Here is a 24,491-nt window from a genome sequence, read left to right on the forward strand (position 1 = left end):
TTTAACCCTTATATTAATTGACATATGTTAATAATTTGGTGTTAATTTTGTTTCAATGGAGACTCTGTCTTGCTTCATTAGAATAATTCCCCTGGGAATATTAAGTTGTTATTATATTGATATAAAAATTCTGCATTTACACCAACAGTGTTAAGAATCATATCAATAGACAAACTGATTGCACATAAATTTTACCTAGTCATAGTGAATAACAATTACATTACTTTAGCCTAGTGCTGTGTTATTCTATTTCTTTGCTATTCAGGTCAATGATAGCTTAGAAGTTTTATCCAAAAGATGTCAGATAATCATAGTTCATTGAGATGAGACAAGCCTACACCAGTTAAAAAGAAAAAAAATTTGTTCATCTACCAATGTGCATAGGGAATTAGGAGTGAGTGACAAGACTTTCATTCCAGTAAATCATCAATTCAACAATTCACCAAGACATGCTTTTGCCTGCATGGTGTCTCCAAAAATCAATTGTTACAGTTACACATGTACCAAAAAGAAACATGTAATTATAAGCCTTCACAACATGTTTTGTGAGTTGGATCCAACACCTATCAGTGGCCCTCAATGTTTGCTGGTATGGTAGGCTCTTAATTAACATAAGCAGTGAATTCAAAATGGAATCCAGATTCTCTGCTCAATCTTTTGTGTTGTCCTTCTAATCTGTCTTCAAAATGCTATGCAAGACCTTTCTAGACTTCAATAATTCAACACATTTGCTATTTTTTTCAGAACAGGTAGACTTTAACTTAACACCAATTGAGTATTTTTATAAACATCAGTAATATAGCACAAGGGTATTCTAGCCTCAAATCCTATTAATGGTTTGAGTTTTTCTTTCAAGAAAATCACTTTTTCTAACAGAAAAACCCGTTTTTATATTTCTTTTGACATGTTTGTTAAAACTTTTGCAAAAACCAACCAAAAACAAGCTGAAAACAGCTCATTTTAATAAGCTGATGCAAAATCGATTTCCAGAAACACTTTTCTTTGTAAAAATTACTTATTTTTTATCATTTTTCAAACACTTTACTTTTAAGTTTAAGAACTTTCAACCTATAGTACGCTAGAGAAAAGAAATGGCTAAGCCCTTGCACTCAAAAGCAACACTAAAAGAAGCCACAAAGTAATAATCTCGAATCAGCATCCATAATCTTAAAAAGGAATGGAGGGCTTTACAAAGTGCTAACAGTGGCAATAAAGTATTGTAGCACTAGGGAACTTGATGCATTGTATTCATGACGTTCATTTCTATTATTGCTTTTACTTTTTGTCCATGGTTGGTTGGAAAAAGGTGATTAAAACAGAAGGGCATTAACCACAGAACCCAAAAGACAAGGAAAAACCAGAATAACAGACTATTAGAGAAAACAAATGGCTGAAATGAATAAAAATAGAGATAAAGATCCCTTACCTAGCTACAACCAAAGTTCAACGCATTCACATTCATTCACATAAAAGCTAGTCCTAAGTTAAGGACACAGAAACATGGCATGCCTTAAAGGGGTCACCATCACCATGACCATGAGCCAGTGGCCAAATACTAGGAAAACTGATGTTGTGTTGATGGTTAAAGTAATTCAGGTAAGATTCAAATCAGAGACAGCTACTACAATTCCCCAGTTCTTGAACAATGGCTTCCATGCTTGGCCTCTCAAATTGAGACTCATGGGAGCAAAGTAACGCCATTCTTGCTAGTTTAGCTGCCTCATATTCAAAGAACTTGCCACGCAAGTTCGGGTCAATAAATTCTTGAAACGTGAAGGACTCTGCTGCAAGGCGCATTGCACTTGTGATCTTCTGTTTCCCTGTGATAATCTGGAAAAGAAGCACTCCAAATGCGTAAACATCACTTTTCTCTGTGAACCGGCCGGTTGTGGTGTATTCTGGAGCCAGGTATCCCTTTGCTGCACTACCCTTTAGTGCAGAGAAGACAATGTCATTGGTGAGAAGCTTGTACAGGCCCGAATCTGAAAGCATTGGGTTGTACCGCTGATCGATTAGCACTTTCTCAGCTGAGATGTTTTGGTGAACAAGGGCTGGTTTGTTTGCTTTGTGTGCATGTAAATATGCTATACCTGGTTAAGAAAACAAGGTTTCTGTTCAGTATACATGGAGATTGGAAACCATGAGAATATGTCACTTCTGATTGTGTTCAGTAATTAAAAGATCACTTCATCAAAATGAATGCAAATCAATCACAATAATGTTAGAGAAAATTTAGTCTACAATTAGGATACAGGTTTGTAACTAACTAAGCACGCATTTATAAAAAGCATGTAATATGTTATGCAATATAATATGATGTTTTGGCATCTCTTGAAGCATCTATAATAGTAACAAGAAAAGAGATGCTCTCAGTTATTCACCAAACACTGCATGTTCTTAGCAATAGCATGCTGTTTGTTGGTGTATACTTTATATCTTAGAATAGAAAAAAGATGCTGATTGTTGAAGTATCAAACTGTGGGAGAGTAAATTATTTTAATAAAAGGTGTGATAGAAGAGTAACCTTTAGCAATCCCTTTCACAATAGAAATTCTAGTTGACCATTCAAGAACTTCTCCATCACCTTCCTTCACATCAAGGTAGCGTGTCAGGTTTCCATTAGGAACAAAATCATAAACCAAGAAGCATTCCCCTCGTCCCCTTGAGCAACAAAATCCTCTCAACCTCACTAAATGTTCATTTCTCAGAGAGGTCAAAATGTTCAATCCCTTCAAAAACTCAGCTTCATCTGATTTGCAACTAGTTTTACTGATGCTCTTGACAGCAACAGCAGACCCATCTCTTAAAACCCCTTTATATGTTGCACTAAAGTTGCTCTTCCCCAGCAGATTCAACTCTGAGAAATACTGAGTAGCTGACTCCACTTCTTCCAAGTTGAACCTGAAACTCTGGAACAAATCTTGCTTATCTCCGTTGAAATTCCTGCTATCAGCCAAAGGGTCCCACCCATTAGAATACTCAAGGCTAACCAAAGGAGATCCATTTTTCCTGTATATACTCTTTGCTTGCTCTGTACTCAGTCGGCCTTCAGAGATATCAAAAGCACTTCCAAGCTTTTGTTTCTGCCGACGATACATAGTGAAGGTCAAAATACCAATTGCTGATATTGCAATTGTTGCTAGAACTATGCCAACTGTAATAGATGTGGCTTGTTTGGATTTTGATGGATTTTGGCAATGAGATGTATTGCAAGGCGACTTGACATTAGCAGTTTCTGGGATATCTCTAGTGATACTACTGCCAACTCCTGCTCCATAAGGTTCAGGTCGAGTGAGATTGACATTACCTGAAGCAGTGCAAGCCTTCAAGGATGAAAACCCAACTCCACATAACCCCACATTGTGTTCATACACAAATCCACCCTCTAGTCTCTTTAAAGCTTCATCAAACCAAGGAAAGCAGAATGAACTTACTTTACAAAAAATATCAATAAAGAAATGGACAGAAGCAATAAAATAGCATTATTATACCAGTGGGTACATTCCCAGAGAGAGTATTGTTGTGAACATCCAGAACTTGCAGTGAAGGAAGATTAGCTAGCTTAGTGGGAATGGAACCAAAGAGACTATTAGAACTCAAATCTAGCCTCGTCAACATTCCCAAATCACCTAGAATAGCAGGGATAGCTCCAGCCAACTGGTTTGACTGAAGAGCAAGAACACTGAGCTTTTTCAAATCACCAAGCTGTGTAGGTATACTTCCTGTTAACTGATTATAACAAAGCTGCAAAACTGCAGAACATGTAAAAAAAACAAATAAGCACACTCCTGAAATTAAACCACCAATCAAACATTATTTCCACGAAAAAAGCCAAAGCAGGCAGTAAGAATTCAGTTCTATGGAACAAATACTGATTTATAATAGATTTTTTATGAACAGTGATAGATGCTAGAATTTTGAATGCATTGTAGCATTACATAAATCCTTCATTTATCCAGAAAAAAAGGGTTAAGAGATTTCCAGAAAAATCATTAAATGGATCTCAGAAACTGGGACAAGAGGTTAACAATGCAACCCTTTAATTTTCTAGTTCACACCTACCTCTAGCAATTAAACCAGTTTACACCAGGTTGTTCAAAATAGTCTTAATAGTTACAAAAAGCGCCTTGTAGTCCATAACCATATAGTGCAAAAGCATTCAAAGCAACCATTCTTTTTCTTTCACATGAATTGACTATTTTGGAATATCACAGTGCAAGAGAACCAACCATTAGATGGAGAAAAAAGGATAAAAATATAAATCACAGAAAAAGAAACTCAATGGCACAGCAAATAAACGAAATAAAGCTCAAATCTTTCAGTAAAACCCGCAACCACACAACATTTAAAAGACATAAAAAGAAAACCCTTTAACAAAGGACCACAAGAAACCAAATCAAGGTGGGAAAATACTGAAAGTTTCAATTTTTACACCAAAAATGGTGGCATTATACCTTGAAGATTCTCCATCCTGCCAATCTCAGGTGGGATTTCACCAGACAAATGATTCACATTCAGGTACAAGTCACTGAGCTCAGTCAAGTTTGCAACTTCCCTTGGAATCTCCCCATACAAAGAATTGTAATGCAAGTAGAGTCCTGTCAAGTGCTTAAGTCCAGCAATGGCTGGTGAAAGCCTCCCAGAGAGACCTTTCCCCTGCAGAGAAACATTTGCCACCTGACCCATCTCATTGCAAGCCACTCCCTCAAAGTAACCACCACAGGCGTTGCCATCCAAGGTCCATGAGGACAGAAACTGCCCCTCTGGATCCAAACTGGATTTCAGGTCCATCAGAGCTTTAAGCTCGTCATTGCCACATACACATGTTGGGTTGAAGAGCAAAACCATGAGGGAGAAGAGGAGTGGAAGGAGATGCACTGAACAAGCCATGTTCAGATGAAAATGGTTACTGATTCAACCAAACTCAGTTGTTATCGTTATTGTTCTTAGCTCTGGTTTGTTGTTCTGAAACCTATTTTACTAGATTCTGTAACAGCAGTGTTTGTGTCTGGTTTTGTGTGTTTTTAGAGGCCAAAGAGAGAAGTGGTGGTGGAAGTGACAAAAGGTGCAGGGAAGTGGACAGGTCAGAAACAAAAAAGGGAACACAAAATAATAAATAGCAATAACATCTCATAATTTGTTTCTTCTTCTTAAAATTAATTCTAAACCAAGATAGATTACATTTAAATAACTGTGTTATCACAGAAACTGTGTAATAGTATTCATTATAATATTTTATCTCAATTTTCAAATACCAAAGTTAATTTTAATGTAAAAGTGGCTTTAAATTGTTCATGTTTTGTGGTGTGTTTGGGAGTGACATTGTTCTCTGATATTGCTGCTGAATACACTTCTTTGGAAGTGAAAAGAGAGAATTTTTTTCTTTTGGGGTGGAGAGAAAGTAAGATATTGTCACAGTGTGTGCATTGGCATCATCATTTTTATTATGATTACTAAAATCAACAAAGATTGTTTCACCTACCTAAATAAAAGAGAGTGATGTAAACTTAATTAATTTCTTAAATTAGCACTCCTAATATGCTTCATGTTATGATTTTATCTCACTTAATTTAACCTTTGTTTAAATTGAAGAGTAGAAATAAGACTGAAAAAAATGGAAATTTTGTTTGAATTAAAAAATAAATAAAAATTTATAGATTTTACTCATTTTTCTTTAATATAAGAAATGAAAACTAGACATTGAAAATAAAAATAATATTTGTTGTTAAAATTTTAACTGAGTTTATTTCCTTTTGAAAATAACAGGAAAAAAACTCAATATCCATTCTTTTAAAAAAAATTGGTTAAAAGTATTATTTTAACTTTCTTATATAAAATGTTTATGATTAATTAATAGAGTTACCTTAACATTTTCTCACATAAAAAATTTAACCAATTTAACAAATTGGTATACACAAAAATCCAACACTTAAATTAAGAAAAAGTAAAAAAAATTGTGGAAATATTTTTTTTTCACTTTCTATTATTTTTTAAAAATTTATACAATTTAATTTTCAGATTTTTTTTATTCTTTCTTCATTCTCAACAATGATCACAACATATTTTTTTCCATTTTTTCATCTCCAAACAATTCCTAAATTTTACAAGTATCTATGATTTATCTCTCACTTCATTTAATTTTGTTCCTGACACTCTAACTTTATAATCTCATTATGTTGAGAAGTGACATACACAGCTTGCATTGTATCCATGATTATTTTTTTTCAGGTCCATTTATGAGTCGTGAAGATATTTAATTGATATTTTTATTATTAATTATCAATTATATTATTTCATTACAACAATTAATTTAGTATTTAATTGATGTTTTGTTAATAATTATGACTTTTCAAAATTGGTCAAACAAGAATTACTGAGTGAGTTGTTTGCTTCTTACTTGACTTCAAATATTACTTTTTTGTTTAAGAAAAAATCTAATAAATATTTTTTAGCCATCTTTTATTATAAATATGTTTCATCAAGTTTTTCTAAAATAAATGTTTAGAACAAAATGTTTCGATTATTTTTTAGTTTAAAAATCTTATGGATAAGCTTGTCTAAATATACTATAGATAAAAAAAAATACTTAAGTTTAGGGTGTCTTAAATATATTTTAAAATAATTTAATTATTGAACATTTTGAAAATTTACATTATCCATTTTAATATTTTTGTTTCGGTGCAACGTGGCAATAATAGATGAAGAAAATCAACGGATGCAATTAATTTGTGCGGGTCCCACTCTGATAATCGGGTTACGTCTGTCACGTGGGTCGGGTATACTGTGAGAAACACGCGCGTAAGATAGCGCGTGGGTAAACCTTCTTGGCGTGGGCACAGATTCCCTTGTTTAATCAAGAATTTTCGAATTCAAACTTGGCCACAATCCTCTGTTTCCAGATCCATCGTAAGCTCAAAGTCACCTTCCATGTTAGTCGTTCAAAGTTCTAGTCAACAACAACAGAACTTTAAAACGCAAATAATTATTCTTAAAAACCACATTTAATAATGTATTAACAATGTAGATGAAAAATTATGATTGAAATTAAATAATATAATGAAAATAACTAATTAACCACATTTTTAACATAGATTAAACGTTGATAATAGGAATAAATACTTTTATCAGATTGATTTTGGCATTTTTTTTATGTATCGGCATGGGCGAGACCGACACGTGGACTCCTTGACCGAGACTCACTTGGTTGCCCGAGACCTGGTTTATCTAACCGAGACTAGGAAAATTTGGTCAAGTCCTAAGTGTTTTGGCCGAGTCTTGAGAGTCTTGGCCGAAGCGATCGAGACCTAAGAGACTTAGCCGAAGCCAGTTAAGCTTAGTCGAGACGAGTAGAATCACCACGGCCGACCGATCCATACTACCGTTAACGCTCAAACCAAGGTCAGTGAAGTTAATCCGTTATTAAGAATTAGGTAATACAACCATAAGCGAGATCCACTCCGCTAATGGGTAAGCCCATTAGAATAATATAAATAGCACACATCCTAAGAAGAAAGATACGTCATTTATTACTGTTCACCTACTAGAGTACTGATCACCCGCTTTACTGACTTGAGCGTCGAAGTGTCTTCGCAGGTACCCCACCATCTGATGTTCATCCAAGATCGAGTGACGAAGAAGAAGTAGGAGGACGAGAAGAACCTCAGTTCATCATCCAACAACCTGACTAACCGAAGGAAGGAGAAGAAGAGTTCAATAGTTTTATAGATTGATTAGGAAAATTTTAATTAGCTATTTTATAATTAGTCTCTAAATTCTAAAAATATTATATATAATTAGTGTGTGATTTTAGAAAAAAGTTGATAGCTGGAAAATGAAAAGAGGTTTAATATTTTAAAGGCATGAAAACCTGAAAAGTGCGTTTTGTGAAAGCACTTTTTCTCTGCTTTTTTGGTCTCTTCATTTGTGCTGTTTCAGAGGTTGCTGACACCCCTTCCCACTCTTTTGTTTCCACACTTTCTTCTCTCTCATTCACTTTCACATCACAAACAAAAAATCTTCATCACATTTTTTTATCAACTTGTAATTTTCTATTACCACCTCTCACCATGTTCTTCAAAATATTGGACTATTAGAATGGAAGATTCCTTTATTTCAATCTTTAAATTGTTTCCATTTTGTCCCAATGTTAATATAAGTTCAAATATCCATCAACCTTTTGTTTTCATCCATTGCCCAATAGGCATGGCCTCAAATAATTGACCATACTATAGATACTTCTAAGCAACTAACAAATAAAATAAAATGTATTTTTCCTAAAAAATTAAAAATATAAAAAATTATTAAATAAAAATTAACTTTAAAAATAAAAATAATGTGTTATATTGACTAAATTAGAAATTATTTTATAAACTAAAATATTATTAGTATCTAAATTAATTTATATTATTAACACTACAAGAAAATCATGAAATAGAAACCAATTTTAGAGACAAAAATAATTAGTTGCTATAGTAACTAAATTAGAAACCATTTTTAAAACTAAAAAAACTTTTGGTTTCTACATTAGTTTCTATTATTGTCAAATGTTTTCTAAATTGGTACTTAATTAGTTACCAAGGTTTTTGCTACCAAATTTAGAATTTAAATAATTGGTAGTTAAAACTTTGATAGCTAATTAGATACCAATTTAGAAACTATTTTACAATAATAGAAACTAATTTAGAAATCGAATTTTTTTTAGTTTCTAAAATGATTTCTAAATTAATCACTATAACAACTAATTATTTTTATCTCTAAAATTGATTTTTATTTCATGATTTTTTTATAGTGTGAAAAATATTTTCTAAATAATTAACTATCAAGGTTTCAACTACCAACTTTAAAAATATAAATATTTGGTAGCTAAAATTTGGTAGCTAATTAGATATTAATTTATAAATTGTTTATTCAATAATAAACATATAAACCAATTTTAATCTCTAATATAGTATCTAATTTAGTCAATATAATAATTAATTATTTAAAATTATTTTTTATTTAATAATTTTCTAGTAGTTTATGTTTATATTATTTCATTGTAAAAACACATTTTTATTTGGTTAATGTGATCTTAATCATGTAGTAGAAGAAGAGGAACAATAATCCAACTAACATTTGGTTAAGAGAAAGAATAATATGGAAAGATTGTAGGAAAAGAAAGATAAAGTGATTAAATGTGATTAGCATTAGTTTATTGACAAATGATGTTGGTGTACCTCTCTACTTTGTCCTTGTGTTGAATAGATTCCCTCACAAAGATTAGGTTTGAAGGATTAACCTTTTTGGAGATTGGAGCACAATGTGAAATAACCATGTGTTTTGTTTTTGTGTCTTGGTTAACTAAACATAAAACTAAATTAAAAGGTTCATAATTATTAATTAATTAGTCACCCAAAAAAATAGGTTTTGGCACAATAGATAAATATTGCATGATGCTTCTTTTGAGGCCTTGGATTTGCTATAGCATGGAATCCTAGACTTGCCCTATCTAAATATATATTATTAATAATTCAAATTCAATTATAAATAAAAAAGAATTCTTTTATTAAAATAAATGTCTTTAATAAGTTGCACTGATATTGATAACATTGGCTTATTATGTCAATTATACGTCTATGTTAATGTAATACTCTATTATATTATCTTGAGTATGGTTGCCAAAATGTAATATAACTACTATTTTTTTTTTATCTCTAGGCATTAATTTTTTAAAATGTAATAAAACTTTTTTTCTTATGTAAAAATGCATTTTGAATATTAAATCATAAATTTAGAAAGCAAGTAAAAAAAAAGAAATTAAATCAAATTGCTGAAAAACTTGAAAATTGATACTTCGTGTTTTTTAGAGTAAACCATACTCCTCTGATATTCTTTAAGAAAAAATAAATTTTATATTTAATAAAAATATTAGATAAAATTGTAATACATATTACACTTAAAATACTAAAAAAAACAACTAATTTAAAAAAAAAAACAACTAATTTAAAAAAATAATAATTATAATATTTATTAAGTTAAATATTATTTTAAAATTAAAAAATTATTGATATCTAAAATAGTTTATATTATTAATATAAATTTATAAATTTATTTTTAAATTTGTATTTAAGATTATTTACTAAAATTTTAGCTACTAAAATTTATTAATCACTAATTTATAATTAAAGATTAATTTTAAAATATAAAATAATTAGTAGCTAAAATCTTAGTAGTTTATATTAAATAAAATTTAAAAACTATTTTATAAATTTTTATTAATAATAAAAAATATTTTAAATATTAATATATTTTTAATTTATAAAATAGTATTTATCTTAATCAGTTATTATTATTATTATTTTTTAAATTAATTGATATTTAATGTTTTTTTAAGTAAAAGAAGACAGTGTGTTTTTAAAATAGAAATAATAATATTAAATACACACAGATATTAAACATAAAAAAGAAAGAAAGTGTAATTTAATTATTTTCAAACAACTTAAACACGAATTTTAATTTGAAACCACTTGAATAGTCAAATTTAATAAGAACAAATACTCAACCTATGTCCATTTTTTTTCATTAATTTTATGTATCTTTCATCATATCTTCTTCTTATCTTTCACTTCCTTTCTATTACAAACATCATTTTCCTTTTTCTTCCTCAATTGATCAAAAAAATAAGATAGATGTTTATCATTATTAATTCAAGTATTGTTTTCTCATGGAAATTAAATTTCAATTAGTGACTTTCACACTATAATAATAAAAAATTTAACCGAGATATATTTAACGGTTTCGACAATTTTAATTTCTCCGCAGTTTGATTTTTTTTTATAAGATTTAACATGGTTAACGGATTATCGACAATTTTAACTATCCCCTAAAATAATAATTACTTTTTGAAAAATGTACATTCAATTATACCATTCTTAGAATATTATTGGTCACTAAGGTTTTAATATGACATTCAAAGAGTTTCATCCATATTATTAGTAACCCTTATCCTTTTTCGATCTCATTAACTCTTGCGCATAATACTTCTCTATCATTCTTTCTCTTCTCTTTTCAATTCTCATTTACTTTTACTTTTTAGGACTATACTCCAAATAATTTATACTTTTTTAATTAGTCTCTTTAGAAAAATTGCTTTACAAGGTTAAGACTATTTATGCAACATTATTTTTTGTCATTTATATTATTTGTAGTAAATAAAGTTTTAGAAACATAAAACTACTTTTAGAAAATAACTTTAATATATTATTTTATTAATTTAAAAGATAAAAAAATAAAGAAATAAAATAAACTAGTATTTTTCATAACCAAATTAACATATGTTACTACCATAACACTAAGTATTTCTTTTCTTTATTTTTGTCTTCAATTTCAATTTTTGTCTTAGATTTATCTGAAATGATACTCCAACACTTAAATCATTATTCAGATAAAAGTAAAAAAATATTATAAATAATAATCAATACATCTTATCTTATAACATGTATTTATTTAAATTACATACGATAAACTTTTATACATAAAAATAATTAAGATATCCCATATAAACCTAAACAACTCTTTAATCATAATTTTATGATTATTTTACATCTTATCATTATTAATTACATAATTATATTATAATCTTAAATACTAATTTAGAGAGTTTGTATGAGATACCGGAATAACAACACAAACTTTTACCATATTGGAGTATTAATAACTTTTAGATAGTATTTAACATGATTTTTGGCATAACACAATTAGATTCTATAATTTTTTTAAAATTAACCTAGGAGACAGCATAACAATTAATGGTGGTGAGAACAATTATCATAATTAACAAAACTTGGATATGATTATACTTTGAATTCATGTGACTAAAAATTATTAGCCGTCATTCTCTCATTGATGTTCATTGATGTTGGGTAGTAATGGAGCAACTACCAACATAGAAGGGAAGGAATAAACATGGAAATTAATTATCATGCTTTCACACATTCTTCACATCTTCTATTTATTTATTTTTGTCCATCAATGTGCATTATTGAAAGGTAATTTTGCATCACTATAACATATATAGTGACCTCTCAATTCTCTTGTATTGAACATGTTTTATTTGGGTTAAATTTTTCAAGATTTTTTGTAATTTTATTTTCTACATGTTCTGGTATGCCAATGTAGTCTCACATTACTTAGGACTTGAGGTCAATGGCAGTTTAAATACACTTTCCTCCCTTCACCTTCGGAAACGTCTTTTAAGGACAAAATTGTGACGGAACACCAACTTCTAAAACGGACAATACCTCAGATGCGGTGATTGACCCTAGCGATGTTATTTCTCAGACTTGAGATCATAACACTAATTTTAAAAAAAAACTATTGTAGATCAAATTATCAACTTTTCATGTACTTTTATTTCTTTTAATTTCAGTGGACTAAACCCTATCAGACTTGAGATCATAACACTAATTTTAAAAAAAAACTATTGTAGATCAAATTATCAACTTTTCATGTACTTTTATTTCTTTTAATTTCAGTGGACTAAACCCTATATCTAATAACATATTCAATTAAGGCACCATAAAAAGTATTTTATTTAATTAAATATAAAAACAAATGTACAAAAAAAACCCACTCTGGGGTTAAACCATGATTTTTTTAAATATGGAAACTACAATAGTTAAAAGATGAAAAAGAAAAAGGGGGAAAGTGATAGATAAAAATTGAAAGGTACAAAAATTATAATTTTTTATTTTATTTTTTAAATTGCATGATGATGTAGAGTTGTCTCAATTGGAGAAACTTTGTTGGAAGTTTTCTTTTGTCTAGTAAGAGAATTGAAGTGGGTTTGCATGTGTGGTTTGTTTTGTGCATGGCACTTAGAAAAATGGAGTCTTTAAGAAATGGTATTGGTCAACATCAACATCAAGAGCATCTCTTTTTGATAAGATATGCAGAAAGCTTAGGCTGTCTTATACATTACATTACAAGAAAAAAAAAGTGAAAAAGAAAAATACAAAACCAAATAAATAAATAAAAAAAAACCAAGATTCCTAGCATAAAGCTGGAAATGATGACAATGGACCCAAGTATCCAACTTAAGTAAAAAATATTAATTAGGGTTCCCTTTTATCCCTTTCCTTAGAAGGTTAACTAATTAATAAATACCATGCTAAAAAAAGTTCTTATTATATTAATTTATTATGTAAGCCCATGCTAGGTTAAACCATTAAAAAAACTTTAAATTTTTTAAATGAAAAATGAAAAGCAGCTTTAAAAGGCAATGTTCTATTGTCTCTCACTAACTCCTATGCATTATTAACTACATGAAAAATAGGAATAAAAAAAGTGAGAATTGATTATTTTAGGAGATACCACTCTCAACTTAGCTAAGCATTGTTCAATGACGAACATGGTTTGTGTCTTTAGATGAACTTGTTTTAAGGAAATGATGGTTTATTGTGTTAGAATATCAAAAGAATTGGTTTAGAGATTGTGATAAAATACCAAAAATATATATATATATATATATATATATATATATAAAAAAGTTAAAATTAATTACAATCTCAATCATATAATTTTTAATTAAGAATTAAAAGTATAATAATCATGGTTTTTAAAAAATAATTAAGAATTAAAAGTAACACAGAAATAAGTCAGCTTCTGCAAATAATCAATCTTATGTGGGATAGTTTAAATGTTACCTCCTTTTTTTTAGCTATAAACTTGTTTTGGAATTTTTTTTTTCCAAAATATAAAAAATGAAAAGGTGTAAAGAGAACAAGAACGAAAAAAAGAGTGAAATATTATAATCAGTTCCAAATAGCAACTTATTTGTGGCAGTTTCTTCTTGCACCCCTACATTTTTCTTCCTGCACCCCCACAAGGTTGCACAAAGACAAAACTGTCCCTATAAAAAACTGTATATTTATTTTTTTTAGTATCCCAGATTATGAAATTCGGTAAATTTTTGTATTGGCGCTTCCGGTAAAATTTCAGATTGGCGCATCCGATAATCTTTCAGATTGGTGCTTCCGGTAGTACATGAATGACAGTGTTAATTCAAAGTAAAAAAATGTAAAACATCCATAATTGAAAAAACCATTCTGGATCTGCCAATCCATAATTCAAAATATGCATTCTGGATTCAGAAATCAATAAGTGAAAAAAATCATTCTGGATCCACCAATCCATAATAGAAATTAGGCTTCCGGATTCAGTAATCCGAAAATCAACAATTTATGCAAACTTTGCTTCTGGAACACCCCCTCATCCGGAAAGCAACATGATTCACTTAATCCGTAGCACACTCCCAAATCCCAAATTCAAATAACAGGTGAAGGTTAGTTTTGAAATTTACAAAATTGTGGGGTGTAGAAAGAAAAATGTAGGGGTGCAGGAAGAAACTTCCCTTATGTGTTAGAGGCAAGCCTTGTCTATAGAAGGCCCAAGTTGAAAACACAGAAGGGTGTTTCTTGCTATATTGCTATTGGCACCCCTTTATTACTATTTAAAATCTCCATCTCTTTGATTTTATTTGTTTGATAAAAATATTTACAGAAAGAAGTTTTTACTGTGTTGTTTTTTTTTAAGAAAATTTAATATAACATAAATAAGTTTTCTTCTGTATTATTTTTTCAAAAAAAATAACACAATGGCCAGTGTTAACATAATGAAAATAAGTTTCCGTTGTGTTATGTTTTTTTTAAAAAAAAAATTAACTCAATGGTTCTGTTGTGCTAAACCAATGCTTTTTCTGAAAGAGAATTGAAAAAATTAACACAAAATTTTGTTGCTATAATGGTATGTTTAACAAAAGGAATAGATATCGAAAACTTGCTTCTATGGGATTGATTTTTTCAAAAGAAATTTAACATGTTGAAAAAAAATTTCTTGTTATGTTTTTTTAAATACCATTCCACTAAGAGTTACACTATTACTAATGAATATAAGATAAATTAATATAATGTACTATTTATATTATCTTTTTATAAATCTTTCAAAAAAAAAAATATCTCTTCACAATAATCATATCATACTCAAAGAAAATGAAAATAAATAAAACATAAACATAAAATCATTTTCTATCTCGTCATTTTATCTATGCTCAGATTATTTTTTCGCAATATCATTTTTTTCCTATTTAACACATGATCATCATAGTTGATAAACAATATACAAACGCACAAAACAAAGTAAGCTAATATTTTTCTTTAAATCTCACATACATGCATATATTGAAACCATATAAATATATTTATACATATATAATTTATTCACATCTCATCCATATACTTTCATGGATACATAATCAATTCATTCATTAAATATATATCATAATCAAATATTTAACTCTCAGTCCATTGATTACCTTTCATGTCATAAGTTTCTGAAATCAACATTACAAACACTTGAATCTACTATTAGAAGACAACTTGTTGAATTAGACTCATATATATGCACAAGTGATATTAACTTCACTAAGTGATATCATTCATCCTATTATTATAATATTCAAGCATAATATGTTGTTAAAGTACAACAATATAGTGTAATATACATATATTTTAACATTTAGAAACATGTTTTTCAAACTTTAGAAAACAATATATCGCTTGACTTTTACTTTGTTTGCCCAACAAATTAAGCATTATATTATTATTCACTTCTCACTCAACCAAAAGTGTCAACTTGCCCAACAAATTTTGGTTGCCCAACGAAAACTTTGCTTTCTCAACAATCAAAGTATTCACTCAAACTATACAATTTTGTATCTCAATCACTTTCAACTCTTTAATATCTCAAGCATACCATACATATTTAGCTAATTTTTTTCTACAAGAAACATTTAATCATTTTATATAACATTCATTTCCAAATTCAAATAATTAAAATATATTAAAACAACACAAAATACACGTGTAAAAATCAAAATATTATAACCACGTCACTTTCACATGTAGATCATTTACCCCCAAGTTTCCCTACATGTCAAGACTTGTTTATTGAGTCTTAAACTTCTAACCTTTTTATCCTTATAGGAAAGATAAAACTTATAAAAAAAAAACTCTATTCAACACTTTTAAATACACCTACACTTCTAGATTGACAGAAATCTACCGTTTGTTCCATAAACAACACTTGCACAACACAAAAACCCTAAACATGCAAATTTTTCCAAAAATCAACTCAATAAACGGGCAAAAAGAAATTTACTCAAAAATAATTTATGATCGGAGATAAATGTGTTACTCTTCATCAAGATTTCTATGGTGAACTCTGATCTAAGAAAAAATAAACAAATCTTTCAAAATTCCAAAAAAAAAAAAGAAAGAAGAAAAATGTTTTAAATAGATAATGATTTTTGTGAAATAAAGTTTGAATAATAATTTATTTTTTTTTATAAATTTTTTTAGCTGAAATAATAAAGTATTCTTATTTCATCTTCATTAAACCACTCCTCCTCTTAAACCCATTAACTAGTCATCACATTTTTATTTCAATAAAGTAATACAAAGAAAAAATGTTTCATTTTTTTTCAAAAAGATAAGTTACTTATTCAATAAAAACATGTTTACGTCGTTAGTGTTTTTAACTAAATGCCAAAAGTTTGACTTTTCACTTTGATTGGGAGTTTGAATAGTAACTTGGGGTTGCCAATGGCAGGGGTTGTTTCTTAGGTGCAGTGCCTTGCTCTGGAGTGGGCTTTCGATCTGGGCTGCAGGGCCTTATTTTTGGTCTGCAAACACTTCCAAAAGAAAAAAAAACTCAATAACAAATTAACAATTTGAACCGAAAGAAAAGTCAACAAAAAATAATTACTCTAAATTGAGTTTGTCTTATTTTAAGTAGGCAATTGCTTTCTGCACCCGATCAATTGTGACTGGCACCCGACATATTTTTTAAAATCCTACTATGTCTTTGTCTTCTTCACTTTTGAAAACATTGAATGGTGAGGAAGAGGAAGTTCATGGATGTTTGAAGCTTTGCTTTGAGCTGCAAAAGAGGAGGTTGTGCTTCGTTCATTGTTGCTAAGTTGAGTGTAAGCTTCGTTTGCCAAGTTAATGAGGTAAGTAATCCATTTTCGTTCGTTTCTGGTTTTTGTTCGAGGTCAGCTGGTCCCGAATATCAGAATCCGGAATTCTGTTTTTTTGCTTATGGATATTAATATCTGGAAGTCAAAATTTTCAATACGGATATTAATATCCGGAACTGTGGATCGTTGCTTCTAGACGCTGATATCCGTAGTTCATCATTGCCTTACGGATGTACATATCTGGAACTAGTTTATGCAATCCGGATATATATATCCGGAAGCTAACTGTTGATATTTTTTTGGTTATGGATTTATTTATCCGGAAGCTAAGTGTTCATTTTTTTCAACAGCCGAATGGATACAACAGAGTCATACATGGGAGTTTTAGGGGAGATTGATAGGTGGGATGGATTAGATGATGTTGATCTGGAGTAGTCAATAAGTTATAACGCATTAGATAATGAACAAAGGGCACATGAATGTAATGAGGCCAAATGAGGTATGGTCAATGTTGGGTTGTGAATGTTTTTTTTATGAATTATTTTTAAATTTGACATATGTTATTGTAGGTATTTCGTGATCGAGATGAGCTGTTAGAGTGGGCGAGAAGTGTTGGCTATAATTATGGGTTTGTTATTGTTATATTAAGGTCAGATACATGGACGAGCCAACGAGGAAGGATGACATATGTATTGTTAGGTTATGAGAGAGGAGGTAAATACAAACGGTATAAAAAAGAAGTAGATGTCAGTCGAACTGGAAGTAGGAAGTGTGAGTGTCCTTTCAGATTGCGAGGCAAACCAGTCAAAGGTGGTCAAGGGTGGATGGTTGAATTAATTTGTGGTTCTCACAATCATGACTTGGCAGAGACAATGGTGGGTCATCCATATGCTGGAAGGTTAAGTATAGAGGAAAAGGTTATGGTTGAGGATATGACTAAAACTTCTGTGAAGCCAAGAAATATTTTACTAACCATGAAAGAGAGAAATGAGAAGAATGTGACAACAATTAAGCAGGTTTATAATGCAATCACTGTTCACCGAAGATCACAACGAGGTCACAGAACAGAAATGCAACAACTGATGTTGTTACTATAGCGAGACAGGTACGTGCATTGGTGTAGGTGTGACGAGGTCTCTAATATTGTGCAAGATATATTTTGGACACACCCAGATTCAGTAAAATTGGTGAACTCATTTAATATTGTCATATTAATAGATAGTACGTACAAGACGAACAAGTATAGGATGCCGTTACTTGAGGTTGTTGGGATTACGTCTACATGTTTGATTTTCTCCGTTGCATTTTGTTTACTAGCAGCAGAAAAGGAAAATAATTTTTTTTGGGCCCTTGACAGACTTAAAGGGTTGTTTTTAAGAGTTGATTCATGCCCTAGGGTGGTGGTATGTGATAGAGATGTTGCCTTAATGAATGCAATTAGAATGGTGTTTCCTGAAGCTTATAATTTGCTCTGTCAGTTTCACATTGATAAAAATGTGAAAGCAAAATGTAAAATGTTGGTGCATCCAAGAGAGGCATGGGATCAAGCAATGGAAGTGTGGGGATTTGTTGTGGATTGTGATACAAAAATTTATTTTTCATTACTTACCAAACCATTCCATAACTGTTTGGCTACATGATGTTCATAATTAACAAGTAAGGACTTATCCAATGGTCCTCCTGGATAGCCTTCATCATCAACTTCAACTTCTTCTTGTTCAATATAATCTTCAAACTGTTCATTTGGAATTGAAGTACTAGGCCCACCCCGTTTTCTTCTAACCGATGCAGTTGGACACACACGATCCAAATTAGAACTTCCTCCACCTCTAGTCTGCACCATCTTACATTTCATAAAAGTAACATTCAATCCAATATATATAAAAAAATTATAACACATATAGTCTAAAACAGTTGTGAAAAATTTCACACTAATACGGATATTAATATCCGTAGAACAACAACAACATTCCGGATAAAAATATCCACAAGTCAAATGTATCTTATGGATAAAAATATCCGGAACCCATTATTGAATTACGAACAAAAATATCCGGAATTTATTATTGAACTACGGACAAAAATATCCGCAAGCCACTATTCAAGTGCGGACAAAAATATCTGGAAGCCAATATTCAAGTGCAGATAAAATAATCCAGAAGCAACTGGTGAAGTGCGGATATAAATATCCAGAAGCCAATATTGATCTGCGGATAAAATTATCCAGAAGTCACTATTCTATGGATAAAAAACAGCGATGAAGGGTACCTTGACTTCTTCGACGATGAAGCTCACTCACGGTGAAGCAAACGAACACTACGAAGGTGGCTGACGGTGTTGAACGGTGGCTGACGGTGTCTCCCTGCAACTTCACGGTAACGACCCTATTTGTTGGGTGCTTACATTGGGTGCAGATCACAATTCATGTGTTTCTTAATTTCATTAAGGGTAATATGATCTTTTCATAAATCCGATTAGGTGCCAGTCAAAAAGCATCGGGTGCAGGAAGAATCTGCCTTTTAAGTATATCATAATTTTGGCTCACTGAACCAATAAATAAACTCATGGGTTTGAACTTTCCATGTCTTGCATGCACTAAAGTATGCTTGTTAAATTTTTTTTTAGAAAAAAAAAATTTTATACAACCGTATTTAAAGGATAATCTTTTTTTCGATGGTTCATAACTGTGAATAAGGTCATTTGGTATTATTTATTTTGCTATTTTTATTTAATTTCTTTTAATATTTATAGACGGTCTAGATTATCTTACAAAATTTATATCCTCTATTTGCGACTTATATACTCACTTAAAATTTAAAATTTATTGTACAACTCAAATTTGAAAAGTGTAAAACAGTGAAAGAAAATGGAGCAAATAAATCAACAAAATTGGATTGGGATGAAAGAATTTTTGTATGTTAAATGACTTCGGAGAAGACAACAAGATTGGATTGAGACTTGAACAATTTATATATTTATGTTAACTATTTTTTTTTATGTTTTGTTTATTTTTGTTTATTATGTTTAGTTTTTGATGTTTATTTCTTTTATATTCACACTTTTATATTGATATATTAATATACATTCTATTTTTACTTTGTAATTTATACTATATATGCTAATTAAATTTAGAAACATCACTTTCTCACCTTGTATATATAAAAGTTCAGTTAAACTAGTTATCTTTCTTTATATAAATTAAAAATTAATATATTTTTAGCAAATATCTCAAATATGTAATTTAAAAATAATTAGTTTTTAAATTTAATAAATAAGTAACAGTGGAGAGTTGGGTTAAAAAACTAGTAAATTAGCAATTTGAACCGAAAGAAAAGGCAACAAAAAATAGTTACTCTAAATTTTGGCTCTCTAAACCAATAAATAAGCTCATGGGTTTGAACTTTGCATGTCTTGCATGCACTAAGTATACTTGTTAAACTTTTTTTTAGAAAAAAAATGTTTTTTAATAAAATAATCACTTATCATGTTTGGATAAACTTATTTAAAAAAAAAACAGTTTTCTGTTTTTTTCAGAAAAAGTTATTTCTCATAAAAAAATGTTTTTTTAATAAATAATCACTTAAAATGTTTGGATAAATTTATTTAAAAAAGATCAGAAACAGTTCTGTTTATTTTTGAAATAGTTATTTCTCATTAAAAATATATACGGTAGAAGAGAACCTTTTAGTTAAAAACTATATTTTTTTACCCTAAACAAACAAATATCAATATTTACTAAGAATCACTTAAAAAAAGTTACTTTTTTAACAATATTTTTTTTAACAAAAATCAACCTGATTCTGCTTCAAGTATCCACCATGATTTTGCTTCCTAATATCACCGATTTATGGGTTGAAGGATGAGACTGAATTAATAATTACACATGAAAAATCATTTCTCATGTCATGATTAGCTTACATCAGATTCTTGAGAGTATACTAGCTGAAACATGTCTCTGCAACTATTTATTGGCAAGAAACTGTAGTATTTATTGTGAATTTAACTTATCGTTAAGTTAATGATTTTTACCATATAATTTCCTTGTATAATTTATTTTTTTTGCTTTTGTTGTGATTATTATATTTTTGTCAAATGATGTCTGTATCAGAACTAACTTAAGATATACATGACTGATCTACAACCTTTGAATACCAACATTGACTGATATGTTTCTATGATTTAGTCCAAAATATTAGAAAAATTATACAGTGTTCCTTCAAAAGTCCCAGTGAACAATGGATTATCTTGGCATTCAAGCAGAGAACCTCATTGGCTATGCCTCATTTGAAATAACTCAAGCACTATAAATTATAAGTTTGAAATTAAGAATTTGTTTCTAGTTAGTGTTTTGTGGAATGATTTTATTTAATTAGACAAAGAAAAATTGGAAGAAAATCATTTTTGTAAAGTTCAGATTGAGGGCAGGCTCTACAAATGATGAGTAAGTTGAGTTCCAAGGAACAAAGCAAGATGCCTTAAAATATCTCAGTGATATGTATTGTACATTAAGATTGGGGGAAAACATGAAGATGAGTGATTTAGAGAGTTGGAGTTCTCTCAGCTGTTCCAGCAATGACTGTGAGCAAGTTGTTGCCAAATGGGTCACTGAGATGCTTTGCAAGGTTCTCAACAGGACCTTCTCCAGTGACATAGGCTTGGATGAAGAAACCAAGCATGGAAAACATAGCAAGTCTACCATTCTTGATTTCCTTCACCTTTAGCAGTGCAGCTTGATCTGGATCGTTTGCAAGCCCCAATGGATCAAATGGACCACCTGGATGAAGTTTGTCTTCGAAATTCTGCTCAAAATAGGTCACAATTTGGTGAATCAAATGATTAAGCACTGTCTTTGGGAGACTGTTCATGCTCCACAAACTTGATTTTGAAAGTGTTGATTGTGATTGTGGAAAAAAGTTATGTAGTTTGTTTCCTATGATCAAGGTTGTTAAAAGACATTCATGTAACTGTGAAAATATGTAGCTTGGTGTTGGGATGAGAATTTTATACTAAACTTTACTTCAAACTTGCTTTAGAGATGAAGTTTCTAAACATAACTCTGCTTCAAACTCAATTTCACATAAAATCAATATCATTGAAAATTAAGTTTGCAAACATATATCCAAGCCCACACTTCAAAAAGTTTTGTTACAATTTTATGAACATAGTGCTTATGTGCATTGCTAATTCAAATAGTTCGCAAAAATAACAGTAATAAGATAGTTCAGTTGACTAAATAGTAACCTTCTTGTTGTAATAATCCTTATGTTACAAACAAAGATTAAGAAAAAATGCAATGACAAATACTGCAGTAAATATTCAGATTGAGAAATCTACATACCAGGCCATTAGTAATTCTGTAGTACTCTGCACCTCCCACAAGAACTACCTCAGCAACGACAGCCAGAATAAGATTGATGGGAATGGGTTTCCCAAAGTAGTTCAACGTACCCCCATCAAGAAGCAGAGCTCCAGTCTGCACCAATTCCATAAAGAATATTGATTTTGGCTTAGTGTAAGCAATATATGCAATCACAAAAAGATTGGTAATAGCTAAATTGAAAGGTAGAGAATAACTCTAGTGAAAAAAGAGAGTAAATTATTAGCACAATTGTCAGGATTTAAAGGCATGGTTAAAAATGAGCACTAAAATTGAATGAGATGGGTAAAACACAAGGGAAAAGAACATTTTTTTTCAAGTCTATGTTAAATTTACACCAGAATTGTCATTTACACAAAATGGAATTAAACTTTTGAACTCGAGTTTCAAAATTTGGTTTGAACAGGAGTCTACTAGAGTTATTTTGCACAAAGAAGAGAAACTGATAGAGTCATGCAATAGTACTTGTAAGGTCTATTAAATTCCATTTGTTTTGTCATAAAAAACAATGTATTATTGAACTTGAAATAGTGACAGTTGCTATAGAGCTTGCAAACCTTGAACCAAACAGCCTCAGGACCACAGTTTGCTCCGTATTTGTTGAAGGCCTCAGGAATGATGAATCCAGCAGCACCAAGCATTGCCCATCTGGCGTGAATCAACTCAAATGCCTGATATCTGCATCAACCTCCCCAACATCACAACACAAGTAATGTAACAACACATAAACAGACATCTAAATTGTGAGTGTTATGCATACTTGGCAAAGTCCTCTGGCTTCTTGCCGAGACCAAAGGGGTCATAACCATAACTGCATGGACACACATTACCAAATTAAAACCAAAAAAATTCACAAAACGGCTTGCATGTCAACGTGAATTAAGTAGACTAGAAGGGAGGAGAAGGCACATACTCTCCGGGGACTTCTCCATTCAAGTACTCCGGGACCTCAGATCGGTCCAAGAGACCCTCTGGCAAGAAGATCCTTCTGTCAGGACCTGGCAACGAATGGAACAAAAAAAGTTTATCAAACTAAGAAGCTATTTGCTATGGATGTGAAACCAAACGCACTATTAGTTATCCTTCTTCAGTTACACCGTCCATTTAACACAGGTTGAAGCAACACAAGTTAGGCAACTTGAGGACACAAGCAACATAACTGAAAGATGAAACACACATAACTAGAGGACTTACCATACCACTTGGCAAGCTCATCATTGGCAGGAGAGACAGGAGCAGCTTTTTTTGGTGCTGCCTTCTTTTTGGAGAAAAGAGCCACAGTCTTGAAGGAGGCAGGGCTAGAGGGAGATGGAGCAGGCCTTGTGGCACCATTGAGGTTGATGGGGTTTCCAAGCATTTCTGACATGCCAAGGGATGCAGCAGCAGTGGAAGCTGCAAGGGAAGCCATGCTTTGGAAGCCTCACAAACTCAGATGAATGTCTCACAAGCAGGTGGTGAAGGATGAAGGGGTTAGAGGATGGAGATGCATATACTATATGCATGGACTGGTGGATGTAAACGTGCCACGTCAGATTCATCAACATGGACTTTGATTGGTTTACAGGTGAGATTTGCAATCCAATGCAAGGATTTGATTGGTTGATCCCTGATGTGTGAAGGATGATGGTATCTCCTGAGCTGGAAGATTGATTGGTTCTGGATAACATGTTTTATCCTCCAACCTCTTCGACCTTTGCATAGGCAAGGCTTTTAGGTTTTTTGTAATTATCTTCAGACTCAGCAGAAATAAGGGCTACCACACAATTGAAGCAACACTCACATGAGTAAACAGTAAGAGTGAAAGAATTTGTTTTCTTTTGGAACCAATCTATGGGCGGACTTGTATTTTGAAAGAAGAATTTCAGCCAGTCTCGTGTGTGGACCACCAAATTTCACAACAGAAGATTTAGAAATACCCAAGGCTTGCAACATTGTGAGTGATTCTATACCACACAACGGGGTGTGGTTGTTCTTCTATGCAAGAGTTCACTTATTGATTTGCAATTTATTAAAATATTTGCAACTATTTCAGAGTTTGTCAAAACACGAGCTAGCCCTAAAAAATCAATAAATGAGATTTGAGACAATGTTAAACCCTTG

At 30.9% G+C, this 24,491-nt stretch overlaps 2 protein-coding genes and 1 pseudogene across 2 annotated transcripts; 1 reads left to right on the forward strand and 2 right to left on the reverse strand.

The window, feature by feature from the left end:
- Window positions 1-1,373: 1,373 nt before the first annotated feature.
- Window positions 1,374-5,336, reverse strand: LOC137837742 (somatic embryogenesis receptor kinase 4). The gene is made up of 4 exons (XM_068646850.1): window positions 4,455-5,336; window positions 3,492-3,752; window positions 2,525-3,400; window positions 1,374-2,090 (listed from the first exon to the last, which is right to left on the reverse strand). Exons 1-4 carry the CDS (start codon window positions 4,888-4,890, stop codon window positions 1,609-1,611), a joined length of 2,055 nt encoding a protein of 684 aa, XP_068502951.1. The 5' UTR covers window positions 4,891-5,336; the 3' UTR covers window positions 1,374-1,608.
- Window positions 5,337-17,474: 12,138 nt separating this feature from the next.
- On the forward strand, window positions 17,475-18,654 carry LOC137838859 (protein FAR1-RELATED SEQUENCE 5-like; annotated as a pseudogene).
- Window positions 18,655-21,398: 2,744 nt separating this feature from the next.
- LOC137837745 (chlorophyll a-b binding protein CP26, chloroplastic) lies at window positions 21,399-24,294 on the reverse strand. The gene is made up of 6 exons (XM_068646854.1): window positions 23,586-24,294; window positions 23,305-23,389; window positions 23,152-23,202; window positions 22,949-23,069; window positions 22,353-22,487; window positions 21,399-21,813 (listed from the first exon to the last, which is right to left on the reverse strand). The coding sequence occupies exons 1-6, from the start codon at window positions 23,797-23,799 to the stop codon at window positions 21,553-21,555; spliced, it is 867 nt and encodes a 288-aa protein (XP_068502955.1). The 5' UTR covers window positions 23,800-24,294; the 3' UTR covers window positions 21,399-21,552.
- Between the last annotated feature and the right edge of the window lie 197 nt (window positions 24,295-24,491).

Source organism: Phaseolus vulgaris, chromosome 4, assembly GCF_000499845.2.
Source record: "Phaseolus vulgaris cultivar G19833 chromosome 4, P. vulgaris v2.0, whole genome shotgun sequence".
Classification (NCBI taxonomy): Eukaryota; Viridiplantae; Streptophyta; class Magnoliopsida; order Fabales; family Fabaceae; genus Phaseolus; species Phaseolus vulgaris.